The sequence below is a fragment of the Anoplophora glabripennis genome, unplaced genomic scaffold, assembly GCF_000390285.2.
Source record: "Anoplophora glabripennis isolate ALB-LARVAE unplaced genomic scaffold, Agla_2.0 scaffold69, whole genome shotgun sequence".
Taxonomy (NCBI): Eukaryota; Metazoa; Arthropoda; class Insecta; order Coleoptera; family Cerambycidae; genus Anoplophora; species Anoplophora glabripennis.
The window spans coordinates 91019-111701 of NW_019416383.1; the positions used below are offsets into that span (position 1 = coordinate 91019).

General features: G+C 30.8%; 1 protein-coding gene across 2 annotated transcripts in view; it reads right to left on the reverse strand.

The window, feature by feature from the left end:
• LOC108917081 (mucin-5AC-like) overlaps nucleotides 1–20275 on the reverse strand; it is a 35728-nt gene extending 15453 nt beyond the window's left edge. Inside the window, exon 1 of one of the 2 annotated variants that reach the window (XM_018723515.1) lies at nucleotides 20021–20275. In XM_018723515.1, coding sequence (XP_018579031.1) covers nucleotides 20021–20040 — 20 coding nt within the window. In that variant the 5' untranslated portion in view covers nucleotides 20041–20275. The remainder of the gene's footprint in view (nucleotides 1–20020) is intronic. The other variant, XM_018723516.1, reaches the window with a different exon arrangement.
• Nucleotides 20276–20683: the final 408 nt, after the last annotated feature.

Below are 20683 nucleotides of genomic sequence, written 5' to 3' on the forward strand. Positions count from 1 at the left end.
TTCTTTGAAGGCGAATAACTCCACAACGAATCCCAATAGGAAAAAAATTTATATGAAGTACTACATTTATTTTGACCTCCACTGTATACCCTTTCATTTTTGACACGACCTTTCCGGACACCCTGTATATTTTAACCCAAGTAAAATGTGAAAATATTAAGATCTTTCTATAGTAGTTATGTTTAAGTGTTGATCTTTGTCGAAGACGATGTTAGAACTACAAAAATACAAGATATTTCTTTGAAAGGTTAATAATAATATTTAGACAAAACATTTTCAATTTTAATTTAAGACAATTAGTAATTAATTACTAGCTATTTGGTAGCGAAGAACTTTGTTTAAATTAATCAGCTCTGACCACGAGACGCTGGCGTTTACAATAACAAATAACTTTGGTTTTCAACAGAGGTACCTAGTTATCCGCGACCAAAAGTATAGTGGTATCTTTGGTTATTCTTTCCTCTATGTAAAACACGACGTTTATTAGTCTTTAGAGGATTGAATCAGTTACTTGCAACGTTCTATGACAATAATATTTCCTTGAAGAAAACTATTTGTTAACTGAGTATCGTCAAATACATTTCTATCATCAGCATAGAAACTATGTCTGGGTTAGAGGTGATGCGAAATATCCGAGGTATAAACCAATAACAAAGCTGGTCCCAACACCAAACCCTGAGGGACGCCTGAATGAATTGATTGATAATCTGGTCTATTGGCTACCCTAACGAAATGTGCCCTTGTACAAAAAATTGAAGGTCCGTAAATGATTAACGAAGCAATTTTGGCATTATTATACATTCTAATTTATTTTGGTAGATTCATGATAAATCTAAAAGGTGCTGGTCCAGTAAATTTAAGTATGTAAATAGAAATTAACAGAGCATTCCGTGTTACTAATTGCCGGAGAAATTAGTTAAGTTAGCAATCGTCGCTAGTTCTAATTTATGCAGTTACAGTTAACTAGAATTCAATAATTAACGGATTAGCCACAAAACCAGGTCGATAGTAATTATTTCAGTATGTTAATCAGAGCCTGGCAATTGGAGGTGCAAAGGTTGCCACTGTAGAAGGTCTATGTGAGATCTGTGTATGTTTGGCAAAATATTCAACTGTCTTTACGTAGATTAAATTATTGTTAATAACTTACGCAGGTATTAGGTAATATATTTCACTAACTATACTATTTTATTTATAGTCAGAAACATACGAAATGATTTTTAGTTATTCCACATAACAATCTGAGGGTTTAATGAATGTTGAACACAAACGACACAGGTGTAACATTTTGTCGCATATTACGAAATATTTCTATAGATATTACAAAACATTGGACCGAGGCGGTTTTAATAATATTTTAAAGTGTAAATAATTACAGTGACGGAAAGTGCAATGCGTGGGGAAAATATGTAGTTGTAAATATTTTACTGAAATAATAGAAGTCTACAGGGTGACTCACTACCATTTATTTTTGTTTTAAGAGTTATAAAAAAATGTGAAATACAAAAGTTGCACGATTTTTTATGAATTATTCGAAAATGATAGTTGAAAAACAAATATAGTCCAAACAAAATGGCAGCTGATGTTAACTTTTGTTAAGTTAAATGGAACACCCTGTATATTTTTACATATTTGGATAGAACTTTCCCTGTTGAGCATAGTCATATAGGGTTTGATGGGTTCATCTCTAACAATAAGCGAGATACTATTAAAAAAAGAAAGGAAGGTTTTTTTATTTAAATTAACAGAGTTAACAGACGCTGCCATTTTGTTTGGACTTAATTTGTTTTTCCACCATCATTTTTTTTAAATTCATTAAAATTCGTGCAATTTTGGTATTTTACAGTTTTTTATAACTTTACAAACAAAAAAGTTAATGGGAGGGTCAAAATATAGTGAATCACCTTGTACATTCTACAACATTTAACAAATAACAATAAAGAAAAGGAACTGCTGCATTTATGGAAATTAAAATAACAGTATTTTTAGTACTGTATTCTTTACGGAAAAAGTTGTATTCATAGAAATTTGTTAGTATAATCAAAAACGTATCAAATTTTATGCAATATTTTAAATAAATAAATATTTATAGAAGTTACATATTTATAAGTTACGTAATAAAATTTATACTCTCAATACTTTGTACTGGAAACATAGTCAATTCATGTTCATTAAAATTCTCTTAATTTGAGTAGTCATTTAATTTAATTTATTTATTTTACTCCATGTTCCTATTGTAATATATAAAAATAGAGACAATAATAAAATTCTTCAAGGTTTTTGCTAATTACTGCAGGTACATTTTAGAACGCAATAATTGATACGTATATGTGTATTTATAGATATATTTAAGATGCATCATTAAGTTAACCACCATTTATTTATCTGAGATTCAAAAGATGGAACTTTTTATAAAATCGCCTTGTAGATAAACACATTATTCTTTGATTTGTTTCAGATATACAACAGAGAGAACGTACCTGTCTTACAAATACATTTTTTCACTTGTACCTTGGCAGGTGTCGTAATTGATCTCAGTTACAGCAACTAGAGTAACACACTTAGATTTATCTAGGTTTATTGTACCAGATTCCATTTCGCAGACAAGTTACGCTTATTTAACGATATCTAAAAATACACATTGTACCATTTGAAATGTGCATAGATCTCCATCAGCAGGATTACAAAATGAAAATGTCAAAATTTAGTCCTAGACAACCGTCAAATTATATTCAGAAAACACTATCTATTATTACTAGAGTTCGGAAATGTTAGGGAGGCTGTAATGTGGTGCAGGGTTGGCGTAGGCCGGGATCTCTTTAATGTAATTTTATTCAAACAAAAAGTGACACAACCATTGCCTTCTTATAACTGCACTCTTTACATTTTGGATAACAGTATGAAACAGAGTTTATTATTCTACACTAAACGCTACACATGGAATTTAGCATAAAATATAGTACGTAATAATAAGTACCAGCAGAAGTTAACTAAATAATAATTTCTTACTACTACACATTTTAGTAATCCTACTATCCACGTCATTGTGCAATAACATGTACATGTACCTCTGATCTGAAGCTTCACATCGATCAATTTATTCGATATGTATCTAGCGGTACCCTAATGCCTGCCCTGTCGGCGCGGCATGCCGGTGAACAATGCCTATTTCTGCTACTACAACGTGTATTGCCGTTTACTAGAATACTATAAATTACTACTATTTATTTACTTGATTGTCGCCTCAAAGTTTCCCATGTCTAAATTTAGTTTTTATCTGTTACAGCTTATTTGAGTTAAGAAACAGAAGATATAAATTATGCAATTCAAACAAAGTATACGCCTAAACAAAAATATAAAAAATTAATAAAAATTCAAATTACTGGTAGATTAAATTATAGATTAGAGCAGGATTCGTTCATTGATCTTTAAATATAGTCAGGTCACCCACACAAATTCATATTAATGATATATTCATACTTATTTGATTTGTTTGCTATAAACGATTTGTAAAAGTAATTTAATGGTACAAACAATAAAAATAACATGTACCTACCACGAAAAATTCAAAGAATAAATCAAAAAGGTACAGATAAAATAGAAAAGTTAATAAAATTAACCAGACGCCAGACATAGAATGATTTTATAAAGTTTAAAGTTCGACCATCTTAAATAATAAATTCATATGTAGTTAAAAATAGCGTGGGGTAAGAATATAAATAAATAGGTGTATAATTTAAGCGTAAATATCTCAAGAACATAGCCTCAAATGCGTAAAAAAACGAATTATGGCCAAAAACACAGTAATTATTTCCATAAGATGATGTTGGTTATAACCGAGCTTTCATCATATATAACATAAAAGCGCCTTTATACTGGTTTTTAATTGTTTGGCATTTTTGTTATTTATAAGACTGAAATAATTTAAAACTTGCGGTAAAAACATGCCTACCTTGGTTAACGACGACCAACTCTGGGTGGAGTCGAAATAAAATAAAACCTGTATCCTGCATCTATAAAAAGGCGGAATGGTGCGTTTTTTGAGTTTCTTTTTTTTAAGCAGATACCTAAACCAAAAAGTAAGGATTACATCCTTACTCTTTACTTAAACTATATACCATTTTGTAGCTTTGTAATACACCTATGTGTAGACGCATACATTGAATATAAAAAGAAGTACTACCACAAATAGGTACCTTTTATGTTGCCAAGAGTAAACAAAAATATTTAAAAATTTAGGAGGATTTGAGCGTACCATCAAACTTTTTATTTATAAATGAGTACAAAAGCGTAATTTCTTCGTTGAAGTGCATATCTCTAATAGAGCGAAGAGTTTTTTTTTCTCTCAAAATCTAGATATGATTTTAATAAAAAAAACATAGGCTTAATAAATATGCATGTGAACACATTAAAGGTATTGAGTGAAGTTACTGAGTACATTGTCACTTAATATTGGGCTTTTGACAATTTTACTTATATTTGACAACAATATAATGACCTAAAACTGATTAATCTCACTCAAATAGAGATTATAACCGAACGTTTTGAATTTCGCGCTAATGGGGATATTTAGTGACATGCGGTAGGCAGCATTGCGTTACGCATAACCTCCTATGTAACCACATGTTCCTGGAAAATTGATATCTCATTTAGTTTTAGTGATATTGTTATTTGAGTGCAACGTGGAACAACGATGCAATATAAAATTTTGCCTGAAACTGGGGAAAATTTTCACGGAAACGTTTCAACTTTTGAACAAGCTTACTCTAGGTAGTACGCAATATTACCAATGGTTTTTACGATTTAATAGTGGTCGTCAGTACATTGATCCTCGACCAAGAAAGCCTTCGACTTCAACTGAAGCGATTAGCATCGCAATTGAATCATGCTATGAAATTTTCACTTGAAAATTTGAACATGCATCGAGTTGCAGCAAAATTTGTTCCTCGATGGATGACCGAACAACAGACAAAAAACCCCGCGGTTATTTGTCGTCAACTCATTGAACAATTCAATGACGATGAAACATTTATTCAAATGGTTATAACGGTAAACATTGAGACGAAAGTTCAATCATCACAATCGATTGAAAATGGATCTCCATGCTCCGAGAAAGCACATCAGTCTCTATCCAATGTCAAAATGATGCTCACGGTTTTTTTCAACTTTAATGAAATTGTGCATTTTAAATTCTGGCCTCAAGGTGGAAAAGTGAACCGTCTGTACTAACAAGACATTTTACAACGGTTACGAGAAAAATATCCGCAAAAAGAAACCAGAGTTGTGGCAAAACAACTCATGGTTGCATCATGACAATGCTCCCGGAGAGTAAGTTTTGTGCTAAAAATCAGATTACTGTCTTCTTCACCCTCCTTACTCGCCAGGCTTGGCTCCTTGTGATAATTTCTTATTTCCGAAATTAAAATCAGTGGTCATTTCAAATTAAGCTATGTAACTACTTCGCGAAATGGAAAAACCACTGGGAATAGTGCATGAATAGGGTAGGGGAGTAGTTTGAAGGAGAAAATGATCAATTATGTATAAAATTAATAATAATATGTTAAGAAATTATTATATATAGTCCAAGCAATTCAAATCTCTAACCAGTTTATGAGATAGCTATAATTGATTTTAATTGCAGTGAAACCATTTTTCGTAAGTTGTGCGGAAATAAAAATATAAAACGTTTTCGAAAATGGAAATGGAAATAACTTTAAGAACTACTCGTTCAATATAAGCAATCCAATATATGTATTTAGGCATATATTTTTTGAATCGACATTTTGCTCACAATTTTGGTTTCTCTCATTATCGTCATGTTGCAATCTTGAGGAGGTTGAATCGTGTACGCGTGGGTAAATTTAGCAGATTATTATTGTCCATTGCAAATGTGGGAGTGAGTGAGTAATTTTAAAAGATCGCTGCAATTTCCTGTGTTTAAGCTTTTTGTTTAAAAAATTCTTGCATTACAGTCTTCTTATTAATCACTTTTATTAATGTAATACCAGCTTTTTTGTACAATGTACTACATTTAAAATCATTGATTGTATCTTATTACTAAATTAATATATTGACTATATTTATTTCATTCCGTTAAAAATATTTAATCGAATTTTTTGTAGTACCTATTCGTTTTAGTTGTGAGAAATTTATTAGAGAAATGTTATTAGAGATTATAGTTTTCTTATTAGGATATAAATAAATAAATAAAATACACTTTCTTGAAGTAGTTGCGCTGAGTTTGATCTCATAGCTGTATACAAAGAAAAATTTATTACCAAATTTCATATTAAAATGAAGCAAGCAACAGATAAGATAAATACAAAGCAAGTTTCCACCGCAGCATCGGTTACCATTTAAGCTAACTGTATAAAGAAAGAAATTAGTCATAAGTAACAAATAAATATTTCCACCCGACAAATTATAATTAATCCTTCAATATTTCACGTGAAAATACGTTCCGAGGTTTTTTCCTGTATGGAGAAATCATCCATTCAAAACAAATTCAAATGCAAGTCTGCTGTTTCTCCAGAGATAATTATGTTTTTTTTTCGCGAGAGGTTCAGGCGTGTTGCATTTCATGCAGCAATTTCATTGTAGCAACACCGCAGGTCAAGCAACATATCCATTGCTTTCGAGATGCTGTTGAGCAACCAGTTTTTATGTCTAACTATTCTGTGGTAAGAAATTTTAAGGAGGAAATAAGTACAGGGTGTGCAAGTTTATTCGAACTTCAGTATTTCATAAATAGTACAGGGTGACACAACGTAAATATTGTCCTCTATTTTCTTCTTTATTTTTCGAGATATGAAATTACGCATAAGAATGAAAATTATATGAAATATTTTATAATCCCTTTCATCTAATTAAGGATAAGGACTTTTTTTGAGAGTGATTTTAATTTAATTTAGTCTATTTATCACTCGTCGGTCGTTTGTCATATTATATTTGTATATATTTAGTTGTAGTATTGTCTCATAGCATAAGTATAAAATATGTTTGTGTGTCGTATTTTAATTATTTTAATCTGTTTTATTTGACATGCGTTTGTATTGTAATTTTATTTTAATTTACTTGATGAACTTTCATAGTAGTTCTCCCCCCTTTTTGTGACGTGTGTAAACACTGTTTGTGTGTATTAACATGAATTATTATAAATAGATATATTTTTTTTTAAACAAAATATCTTGTAAAAAGTTGAAACATTTTTTTTATAATGATTAAATATATAATTGATGATCTCTAATTGTAGGGAAAATATAGACATGACTAAAAGAATGTGCCATAAACATAACTTGTTATATTAACTTATTACCTTGGTTGTCTGGTACATAGTAAAAGTATATTTCTAACACATTAGGCTTATGGCCCATTCTTTTGATCATATCTCCTTTACTATTAAAGATAGATCCACCACATTTTAAACTATTATGATAGAAAGAAGCTGTTATATTCAAATATGTAAAAAGTATGCAGACCTTAAAAGCACTTAAAAAGGTTTTATGCTGAGTTATCTTTGCGACTAGGCTTCAGAGAATTTGAAGTTAAGAAAATTGTTAAAAATTAGGGTTTTTTACTTTTTTTTATAAAATATGAAAACTGGCTTCTTATTGAGTAAAAAACAAGTTTTTCAAACATATCATCAATTGATGTCGAATATTAAAAAAAATATTCGACATCAAGTTTTGTAATGTTTGAAACATTGTACTACTGCAAGTCAAAAAATAGAGGGCGACGCTAGTAATACAAAATACGCGCTATACAAAAATAAAAAAAAATGTTTTTGAAGTTCTTATCCTATCTGTACATACTAATTGTCAAAATAGATAGATGAAACTGATCGGCATGCAAACATTGAAAATTAACTTCTTATGCAGTTAAAAAAACTGTTAAAACTTAGGGTTTTTTACTTTTTTTAATAAAATATGAAAACTGGCTTCTTATTGAGTAAAAAATAAGTTTTTCAAACATACCAATTGATGTCGAATATTAAAAAAGATATTCGACATCAAGTTTGTAATGTTTGAAACATTGTACTAGGTCCGATCAGAAAAACCGAACTTTATTTTTTTAAACTTAAATTAATTCTATACATTATTGGCTCTTGTCTTCTTCAAAGTACTCGACTTCCATATTCACATACTTTTCCCAGCGGTATTTCCATTTCGATAAGCAATCCTGGATGGCTTCAATTGAAATGGCCTTTAAAGTCTGTGACCGCTTTGATGTTATCAAAAGGTCTTTCAGCACTGATTTTAATTTCGGAAATACAAAAAACGCAAAGGGCCAGGTCACGAGAATGAGGAGGGTGAGGGAGGAATAATCTGATTTTTGGCACAAAACTGATGAATTGAAAAAGTATTTAGGCGCATTGTCGTGGTGCAAGAATCATGAGTTGTCACAACTCTGGTCGCCTTGATAGTACACACGGTGCATTATTTCACCTTGAGGCAAAAAAAAACAGTGAGCATCCGTATGCCATTGGATCAAGACTGACGTGCTTTCTTGGTGAGTAAAGATCCTTTGCCAATCGATTGTGATTATAGAACTTTTATCTCAATATCGTAGCCGTAAACCCTTTCGTCTTCTGATATGATCCTTTGAATTAATATTTCATCGTCATTGGATTATTTAGGCAGTTGCCAACAAATGTAAACAGAGTTTTCTTTTTGTTGTTCTGTCATCAAATGAGGAACAAATTTTACTATAACTCGATGCATGTTCAATTTTTCAGTAAAAACTGAGATGCTAGCCTCTTCTGCAATCTCTCTGATGGTCAGTTGGCAATTTGCACGCACCAGATCTTTGAGTTTCTGAACCTGGCAGTCATCAGTTGAAGTCGAAGGCCTTCCTAGTCGAGGATCATCTTCAATTGACTGACGACTAGTTCTAGATCGTGAAAACCATTCGTAATATTACGTAGGACCCAGAGCGTCATCTTCGTAAGTTTCACGCAAAAATTTACGTTGCAGCATTTTCGTTGTCCCAGAAAATCGCACATTTCAAAAATCGTCCCTAACCCTTGAACACGTTGCGCTCAGATAAGAATATCACGAAAACCGAGGTGGTTATGCACAACGCAATGCTGCCAACCGCATATCACTAAATATCTCCATTAGCACGTAATTAAAAAAGTGGGGTTATTTTCTGAATATACCCCGTATATGTTAATTATAGAAGGTATTATTGCTTCATCTTCAGCTATACTTTATCTCATTTTAAATCAAAACCCCTTCACTTAAACAGATTATGATTCATTTATTTTTAATAATAACGGTTTTGTCAATTTTTATAATAATTTTAGAAAATATAGTTGCCTATAAATTGCTTAAATATTTTTTTATATGATTAAATTGTTGTGAATTTCCAAAACTTATGGAAATGTAACTTTCACTTATTAAATATATTATAGGTAATATCTATTAAATTTGTGAAACGTTTATAGAAACAATTGAGGGCAGTACTGAAGAATAAATACAGGGCGTTCGCAGATGAATCGACACAGAGTAGGTGAGTCTAGACTAAAAGATTCTAAAATGTGGTGTTTAACTACAACTTACACCTATACGAAATCACTTCGTTTTAGCCGCTAGATGGCGTGGAAAAAATTAATTTATTTTTAAATATCTCTAAAACGTTTTGTCCAATTTAAGTGAAATTTGGTATGCTAGCTTCTGCGTATAGATGTCACTTGCTGACATAGTAACAGAAACAATTGCATTTATAGAAATGTGAAGAATGCCCCCACCTCTAAACAAATACGCTCATATTTTTCTGCAAGTGACGTAACAACTCCAGCTCTTATTTTCAATGAATCAGTTAATGACCATGCGCATTGTTGAAATATTATGGAACTCTAAATACTTTGAAACGTATTGGTAGTGGATAAATAATGTAACTAATCTCAAGCTATAATGAGATTTGTGGCCACCATAGACTAAAACTAATAAATTTACTTATTTCAAAGTTAATAATAATTTCGTAATAAACAATATTTATCTAAAACAAATAGCTGTTTATTGTAGGAAAAAATTTTTGAACTTTAAGCTTGACTGATTACTTTTTACACTACTTCATTAGTACGTAGATATTTCCTTATTAATTCAGATTTATGTTAATATGAACTTTCTAAAACGCAAGCAGAATTATTATATATCAAATAATAAAAGAGAATAATTAAACAAATTGAACCTCATTGATTATTTTATTAAGATCGGTCTGTCTTTATAATCTTATTTTCAATAGTTATCAAATGGTACACATAAGTTTTAGTGTTTGAAAATACGATGTAATAGACATCAGAATATTCTCCAACAAATACATACAAAATCAGAAAAATTAATTAAAAAAGTTAATATTACTTTTGTCTGGCGATTCAATGCAGGATGGGGCTTTAGTCAGCAGAGTACAAGTCCTACAATAAAATTAGTTAAATACAAAAATAAAAATTCTATGTACCATAAAATTTATGCTAAACTTTGAACTCTTTTTAGCGTAACTCTACTATCATTCAATTTTACCCATACCTTTTTTATATTAGTTTATCCGTAAAAGTATCAAATTAAATGTAGCTATAAAAAAATTCTAAAGTCCTACAAAATGTGTTTCATTATTAAGTTGATTAAAGTAAAAAAAAACATCAACTTTTTTCACATAATGTTTAAATTTTGACAGTCAACTTCTTCATATTTGTATTGAAATCAAATCGTGTACAGTTTTTTTCAAAACTTTCAGTACAACAGCTAACTAATCTCAAGCAGCTCCATTCTGCACACATATTTCATAATTTCATTTCGTAATCGAGAACTGCCTCGCTTCAGTCGAAAGTATTTTTTCTAATAACACAAAAATCATGTTTAGGTCTTGCCTAATGCAAAGGTTATCTTCTTCATGCGAAATGCCATCTTCACATTTATGAAATCTGTTTAAATGCCACTGGTACAGTATTCCAAACTGTGTCAAAATGTGTGAAAATAACTAATGTGTGCTTTATTGGTATCAAGTGGTCCTATAACACCAATTAAAAATGTTAAAATTAATTGTATTAAAGCTGTTTTCATTTGCATAATGACAAATTTTAAATCAATTAATAAGAATTTGTTCTCAATACTTCAGGTTTGTTTACATATAAGCTTAAATGTGATATTTTCTCTTCGTATATCTATATGTAGTGTAGATATACTGTTATTTCTCCAAATTAACAAAGCTGGGCTTCATGCCAGTTTATGAAGCGGTAGCCAAGGGCAAGAAACACGCGTCTCAAAATCACTTTCTTCTGCGTAAGGTCACGTGGTGACCTTGAATGACCAATTTCTCCGTCTTTCACTCTCCTTGGCCTCGCCCAACGAGCTTAAGAGCCACTGACACCTGGTGGACACTCTGGAATGGAGCCAGACAGAAGGAGAGCGACTTCTCTTAGAAATTTTCAACCAACAATTGTCAATCATTTAAATTGAAAAAAAAAGTAAAAACTTTCAAATTTAGGATCATATAGTTCTAATGTTTGAAAACATTAAAATTTTACATGGGTAGAGGTAAACTTAAGGACACATTTAGACAGATTAGACATAACATTTGAAACTTGTTAATCCAACAGTTATTTGTGCAACTAATTTAAAAACTAAGTTTTTTTGACATACAACATTGGGTTTAAATTTTAATTCAAATCATCATACTGATATAAAGAAAGGTGCAGTTAAATATTTGTATGATAGAGCCAAATTAATTTCAGGAAGAAATGAAATTTTTAATAATGAATTGAAATTGATTAAAAATGTACTAATAAAATCAATCCCTGAGAATTTTGTTGAAACTGTCTCTAGGAATATTGAAAGGAAGACAAATTCTGTTAGACAGCAAAGAGAAATTACATCCATAATAAAGATTCCATATATTTTTGTACTAACGGAAAAATTAAGGAAAATAGGTAACAAATTTAACATTAGAACAGTTTTTCAGACAACTAATACTTTGCTGAGTTTATTGTCAAAGACGCACCCAAATAATGATTTTCAAAAAATTGCATTTTGAATGCATTAAATAATATGTTGGATTTCGACCTGTGAATATTAGATTAGATGAACATAAAAATTATATTATAAAAACGAGAATTTGCGATCACGCTTGGGAAAATGGTCATTAAAAAAAAATTATGTGTATCAAGTTATTTTGTGAACTTGATCCTTGGTTGCTACAGAAAAATATAAAAGATGAAGTAAGTAGAAAAAACATCACATGGTATATCTAGTTATGGATACGGACAAAGGCAAACTGTGAAAGCAACTAAAACGAAAAGTCAAAATAGTTTAGAAGACGAAAAAGATGAATTTTCGAAGCGTCAATAACTTTTTAAAGTAAAAACATCATTTTAAACAAAGTGATATGTTTTTTGTACTATGTTTTGTATTTGTCACTTTTTTCAGTGTGAGATTTTTTGGTTAGGCAAAACTGTTTCCATAAAAATAACCCTTGAATGTTCCTTTTGGCGTAAGGGTTTATTTTATTAATTTAAAATTTTGTCACAAGTGTCAAAATACTCAAAAAATAAAGAAAAAAAAACAAATAGGTACGTTTACTTAGTTGTAATCAAGAATCGATTTTAGTTATTATTAGATGATTACCGTGTACCAATATGGCACACTCAGTTTAGCAAGCTACCTCAAAAGTTAATGTTATATAAGGTTTGTTTAGCTAACAAATAGTTTTCAGTACAACAAACAACAAACAAAAAATTGTGTTAATTTTGAATGAAAATTTACTTTATTTTTCATGCAATGAAAGCTTTTTTTTCACAGTAAACTACGTAAAAAATTGAAAAGTGTTACTTTTGTGGCAATACAAAATTGCGAGACAAAAAATATACTTTTAATCTGAATAAAATGTACTATTTTTTTCTCCAACCCAAATCCCGCATTTAATTATTAATTTGTGCTTTGAAATTATTCAAACCAAATTTGGATAATAAAGCAAAGTAGGTAAGTAGGATATATCGAATGGATAATAATGGATACATTGTCAAACAGTAGTCGGCATACTACTAATTGAGTTCATTTGTGATTGTTTGTGGTTCAATTTGCTGAAAACTCTGTAAAAATGGAATCTAATGAAGATTTAGTTGTGCCTGAAGAGATACTGGAGTGTGCGAAAAAGGTTTCTTTAGATCTTCGCCCAAAGAAATCTCGAGAAATATATGAATGTGTCTACCAACGTTTTATGGATTGGTGCAAAGAAAAAACATTAAGTTGTATTCAGAAGATGTATTGTTGGTATATTTCTCAAACTTAGCAAATAAAATGAAGCAGTTTGGGGAAAAAGTACTTTTTCGCATTTTAATTTGATCTTGAAACCTCTAAACTCAATACCATACTCTCCCAATAGATTGGGTTAATGTTAAATAACAAAATAAAGAAAACCGTTTGACGATTTCAGAGTCTAATAGGAATTACATAATTTTAACAAGGAAGGTAAGTTTTTGCAGATTTTTACCCAATCAAGTCAATTAATCATCATATAAAGGAATTTATCTGTTATGGTATAAACATTATAACATGAAAGATATTTGCTCCAATTTCCCTTAGACAGATACTTGACGTATTGTTTATACAGGAAGTATTATCTAACTGTTATTGCTTATGAGTAGCCTAAATATAAGTGCACCTGATCAGAATAATTTAAAAAACAATAAAGTGATTCCGATTGGCGGTACTTCGTACACAAATAGTCACAGATTGCCTTGGACTCAATCATCTGGTTTAGTTACTAAGTAAAGAAGGGGGTCAATGTAGATCAGTTTTGACGTTTCAAATAGTTAAAAAAAGTACGTTTAAGAAATCTTTAGAAAAATTACACAACAAATGTAGGTCTAGTATAGCATTATACGGTATAAAATTTTAAACAAAAAAGGAAAACAGAAAAGGTTCTGAAGTTCTTTGACCTAAGGTCATTGAAGCACGACCATCGAATTTATTTTATCCTTTTTCTCTTATTTACATCATTTAAACACTTTATCCTGCAAAACAGTCATTTGTTTTGTAAGTAACAGTAGCTGTATATTTAATTGCGACAGCTCAGATTAACATAATTACACGGCAAACCAATCTTCTGTATAATAGAGCTTATTATTAGATAAACGTTTGAACGTAACTCGAGGTACCTTAGAACTCCTTGCTATGCGATCAAGGATTTTACTTTTACTTCATATTTGACTTGGATTTTTGCTGGCACCTCTCAACAAAAGGATATGGGTTTGTCGCTACGTGTTTGAACGCAAGAAATATCTTATAGGGCAAGACAAACGTATTTAAAAAAAACAAGTACATACTTTAAAACCAACATATCTATAAAACGATAGTTATAATTTTAGAATATAAGGAACAACATATTATATTGATATTTGAAATTTTGAAAATGAAGTGGATATTTTTCCAAGAAGACCCCTGCGTTACTTTCTTGAAATTAACCGCATTCGACACACGAGGTAGAAAGACATCGACGGAAAATTTCAAGGCACGCTCATGCCACTGTAAATTGTTAGTGGTTCCGAAACCAGAATTTTATTGACTTATGGTTTCTTGGAATTCTATCTCAACAAATATCGTACGGGCTGTATGCATCCACATATTCGGAAGAAAAGAATCTTGAAAAAAATCACAAAAAACGAAATTTGAAGTGAACTGAAAGTAAAATAATTTTCTGTAATTACTAATCTCTAAAAATGTGTTGCTTCATCCGTATTTATAGAATAAACTTTCTCAACTGTTTATTTCACAAAACAAATAGTTAGCAAGAGTTTAGGAATGTCAACCGCTGCAAAACATTATACATTAATGTAAACTATACAATTTTATTTTCCCCTATACAATATTATCTTATTTTTTTTTGTCTAACAAAATATTCGGTCCTGCACACCGACAACAATTTTTGGTAAAATTTAGGACAATGTAGCAATTTTTTAAATTGTTATTCAATCGATAATATGTTTGCATACAGTTTTTTTTCCGACAATTAAATGTTTGTTTCTTGAAACACAGACATTTTGTTATATTACACTTGTGCAATGTAGTTCAGCAAAACCGTTGTGAAATTAAACAATTTTTGTTCCGTTCGATCGAAATTGAAATTTTTTGTTCAATTAGAAATTTACCTTCAAGCGATTAGTCATATTGAACTGTTGCCTGTAGCATTACCTCTTAAAGGAGATGGAAATGCATACCAATCAATTTTTTTTAAGAAAACGTATCTTTTTAACTAATAATATTGTGGGAAACAATTACTTTGCGGGTTAAATACCCCCTCTAGATTTAGATTACATCCCATTATCCAGTAAACTACTAAATCTTTCGTCAGCAACATCGATATAGATCTGTTTCGATCTATCGTCATGTAGCAATGACATTTAAAATATGATGCATACTTTGGTTATATCTCACCTACATACAGAAAAAGAAATAACTGAAGTTATCAAATTTGTAAAATATTTTCGTTACCTTCAACACACGATATTAAAGGGTATCTTATGAACAGTTAAATATCTATAAATATTATAAAAAATGCACACTTGATTGATAAAAACATTTCATCTATCACAGGATGTAAAAAGAGTTGTTCTTGTCCTTATAAAAAACGTAATATTATAAAAATATTTTCCTTAACGTTTATTAAAACGTGTAGGTATTATTTCGAAATATATTCTGAAAAATATTAACGCAAAAACATTTTGAATTAAGTCCAAGGCATCGAAGATTATCGATACTTAAATGACTCCTCCATTTTATTGATTACCTACATTTACTTTACAGCATTAAAAGGTTAAGGTAACGATGACAACATTGCGAAAAATGCAAGTGTTCTTCATTGAACGTCTTATATTATTCACAGAATCCCAGTTCTTGGTACGTTACAAAATATTACAGCATTTTAATTGCCGCTAAATGCCATATCTGTAACTTCAATGTCACTTTGTAGTAACAACGAGCACAGAAGTGATGATGATAGTACCTGCAATTTTGATTGACAGAAATTTGAATTTCGAATTCTACTTATTGCAAAATTTGAAGAAATAGGTATATGATTTTATCGGTATTAAAGTTTTTTTTCAGTCTTGCTGTTGTTAATTTACAACATTCATTACTTAAGGAGGTATATCGGGGTCCGAGGGAAGTGAGGATCGCAGGGGGGTCCTATGCTTTTCTTACGGGACTAAAACTAGCTACCAACTAGAAAAAATTAAATTCTATTAAAATTATTTGCGATAAACATTATCTATATAGCAAAGAAATCTACTCAATATGCACATAACATACATATTGAAAATTAACAACATAAAAATACCATATTTAAGTAGTTTTAGATTATATTTAATGAACGCATAAACACTAAGTAGATGTGGCAACAGCGCTAATAATCGAGTGCAGTTGTACACTCTGCGAACCTACAGACCGCGGACATCGGAGATATTGCGCGTCAAATTCGGGTAAGATGCATACGCGTTCAAAAATGTATTGTGTGTAAACTATGTAAAATATAATTATTATATATAGCAAATATATCGTATTATCCTCGCGAAGATTTGTATCCTTTATTTATAAAACAACGAGAAAATAATTATGTTAATTTAGTTCTAAAGAAATGAAATGACACTCGCGCCCATCTCTCGTCCAAGTCAAAGAAAATGTTGGATGCAATTTTAAAGGTTCTGTGATAGAAATTACATTATTACTCACTGTTCGTGTTTTTCATCTCTATTTTGGTAATGTTACAAAAATTTTGCAACTATAATTAATTTTTTAGATATAAAGTTTGCTGAGAAATATTTATATTCCTTTGTTATTCTATACAAATACTTTTATCTCAAGTATTACTAATTATATTAATCGAATAAAGAAAACTTTACGTAACCCTAAATATTGTTGGGTACGGATTACGATGTTTTTATAAACCATTAAATATAGTAAAAGGATTTATCAACTGTATTTTTTATTCCAATAAATATATCACAGCTTCCTAGCCTTTTTAATTATTTTAGTTTTTTAAAAACATTATAAAAAATAATCTGTTGTGGATAATTTATTGTTGATAACAATGTACATGGGATTTAGGAAAAATGTATATGTTTGAAATCAATTTCGTTTTTATCAAGTATTTCAAATGTATTCTCTCCTTGCCGTCAGCTGATTGCGACGTTGCCACATTAATCCTCAAGTCAGACAGAAATGCAATTATTGGTTTCTGTTTCTAATTAATACAGTTGTACTATGTTCAAAACTTACATTAGTTTTACATCAAAAATAAGATAATACTGTGTACTATCTACGGAAAAGTTTTGTTTCACAATTTCTACATTTTTTTCTCAGTTATGGGCAAAAAAGAGCCGCACCGTCTATCTTCGCCATATAAACCTATGTTAAAATGAACAACTTTCAACAACAATATCTCAAAATCTAGTTACAAAAAAAAATTTAAAAGAATATGACGCACAGAGGGAGCACTGGGTAATACGCTATATAAATTTCAAGTACATCTGTGCATTTTAGTAAACCCGGTATACCTCCTTAACTTATAGGTAGGAATATATCCAACTAAATCACGCTTGATGATAATTACACCTCTACCTTATTTATGCAGCTAAGTAAATATCAAAGGATGAGACCGAATCGATCACACAAACTATGCATATAGTATAGAAAATATAGGTCAGCTATGCATTCATATAAATTTATCACAATATCACTCGTAATGTAACATAATAGCGTTTAATACCTTATGAAAATTAAGTAATATAATGTCTACATTACTGCATTTGTCTTCTGGTTTCATAAAAAGGTTATAGACCTTTGTATCCAATTTAGCAGATAGGTTTCATTTATTTAAAAAATTTGAACGTAACACGTAAGCAATATTGTGAAAGTGGGTAATAAATGTAAATAATTTTTTTCTATTTGCTCAACTACCTTTGACATTTTCGTTGGATTTCTACTTTCGTCCATTGGATAATTTGTTTGGATTTGGCTGGAGCGTATGTGCAATACTGATATTGACATAATAAAATTTGCAAAAAAAAAATAAATATTAAATATGTGCCTAAGCACGTAAGAGTTCGTTGTCTATGCGACTATTGTAGTCTCCCACCCAAAACACATATCGACGTTATGTCAACTATTTTTTGTTAACCAAATATGTTAAACAGAATAATATTGAAGAGATTTGTATGTCTCTCGTATTTGCTTAATTCTAAGATGGATATCGAACTCGATAAAGAGTGAGGATAATAAACTGCTTTGACTCTTAGTATAAAAAGTGTTTAAGTTCTCGCGTAGGCGCATATATATTTTTTATAACGTACCTTTATTTCATTATCAATAAGATATATGGATAATGATTTAAGTGTACCTTGCAAGTAAAAAGGCAAAGTTTCATGTTACCATTTTCAATAATTTGTTGTTTAAAGACATTTTATCTACTTATGTAGCATCTTCAGGAAAAATCTAAATCTATTTTTTATTCATAGACTTCTTTGTTATCTATCTTTAAATTCGAACTATTTTAATTCATCCTATTAATTTCTCTTAGCAATAAAGAGAATAATAATATACTACTTAACCTTTTTGTTTCACATCAATTAATAATGAATTCTATTGGTAACATAATGAACGGTCTAACCTATGTAACGCCACCTTTACATAAGCAGTTTCAACTTTGGTATTATAATTCCCAGCATATTTATATATTATTAATTAGAAACCTATTACCTGCTTGTTATTTTACATTTATTACACAACAATGTTATTTATTGTTAAATATTTAATTCTACATATGAGAAACGTATCGGTTAAAATTTATTTGAAAGTTTAGCAAAGCGGATTATTTCGGAACTATACTAGTAGGTATAAAATTCAAATTTGAATTTCAATCGTGTGTTGTTAATAATAAAAATTATGCAACCCGTTAATTTATGCATATTGTGACATAATTCGTACAGCTTTAACCTTATATGTAAAAATTTCGCTTAGAATATGTTAATCATGAGATTTCAGGATTATTGAATAAAAATAAAGTAGTCACATGAGTTCACTACATATTTGTAATAAATTAAGGTCTTGAAGTTTTACCTTGCGGAAACGTTACGTTTTATTTTAATACTTAAGATAAAAGATAAATTGTGTAGCTTTTATATTAACTAAATACTCTGTCCACGTTTATTAAAATTAAGGCAAGCCTAATAATCACCAAAACTAACTTTCAAGGATAAAAACGAAAAAAATCAATCAAAAGCACTAACACCAAGTCGACAAAACAGGTTATTACTTTCAAATTACACGCAAGCTTTTACTTTTAGTTACCGACAAGGTTTACACGCTGTAGTTCTAACAATATTTAAGTAGTCCTAAAAACGGGACAACCCAATATCATTGTCGATTACCGAGGAAGCAAATTAATAAACAACAAAAAAATAATCGAATCTTCGTAATTATGCGAAAGAGAGAGAATCACGTTTCATAGAAAATCGGAAACGCAGACCGCTTTTACCTAATAATTGCTTCCGAATATTTAAATTATAGAAAGTTACTGGAATTGCCAATCTCATATAAAAACAATCGAACGTATGAATATCTGAATGGGTAAGTCCAGTTCGATTGTAACAATATGAAAGCTGGGAAAATATTTAAGCTCATGTTATAGTTCAAAATAACTACCAAGAGAGAAATCAATACGATTCCAGTGAAGCAATGTATTGTGACAAATGGGATTCGCTAATTTTTGGATTTGGCTAATGATTACACAAGGAAATGTGAGAGCTTTCTTTATTTGTTGCTTTTGTGATTTTTCTTTGTCTTATTTTCCAAATTTTCGCTAAAGTCCTTGTCATATGGAAGCATTTTTTTGGACACGACAATTTATGGTTTCTATCTCACTTACTCTATTTTTTTTTTCGAAATGCGCAAGGACAAAGCGCTTTCCTTTCTCTACCCGAAAGCGAGCGTTCAATATGGAAGGCAAAAAGACAAAAATCTGGTCCACTTACATGATGAATCCGTTCGCCATAGTAGAGCCTTGCGAGGAAATCGTCTGGAAATTATATAACTGCGGGCCTGGCAGCAGAAGAAGAAAGAAGTGAGCGAGGGCGGCAGTATCGCCGCTGAGAGCCGCACTGGGAACAACACTGTGTCACTGTGGAAGTCTCACCTTACACTCAATCACAACGCCACATGTCCGAGACTGCACAATCGGTAACTTCGCGGGGCAACTTTCGCTGTCTGCGGCCGAGAGTAGTCGGCCTACCACCGTCCGCCCGCCTTTTATATGTCAACTCTTACCCCGTGTCTTGGCCGCAGCGTTTTGCAAAACCGCGTGTTTTTTTTTTTGTGAGTCGGTTCGTGGATGATTTTGTAGTTTTGGGAAATATTCTGGGAACGCGGGACTGTCGGTGCTGGAGGACCGGCTGGTGCTGTGCACTTTCCGATTTGTTGTAGGGATACTGGCTGAGGCGGTGGCAATTTACTCAGTAACCTCCCTCCCCTTGGAGTTAAGAAAGTAAAAAGGGACTAGGTAGAATGTTTTGATTTGCTTCAGATGACAGTTCGTGATTTATTTTTTTTTCCGGCAGTTACAATCACCATCGTTTAGGGACTGGGAATAAATTCACTGTGTCCATTGATCAATTTGAACCACTTTAGTAGTTGCTTGA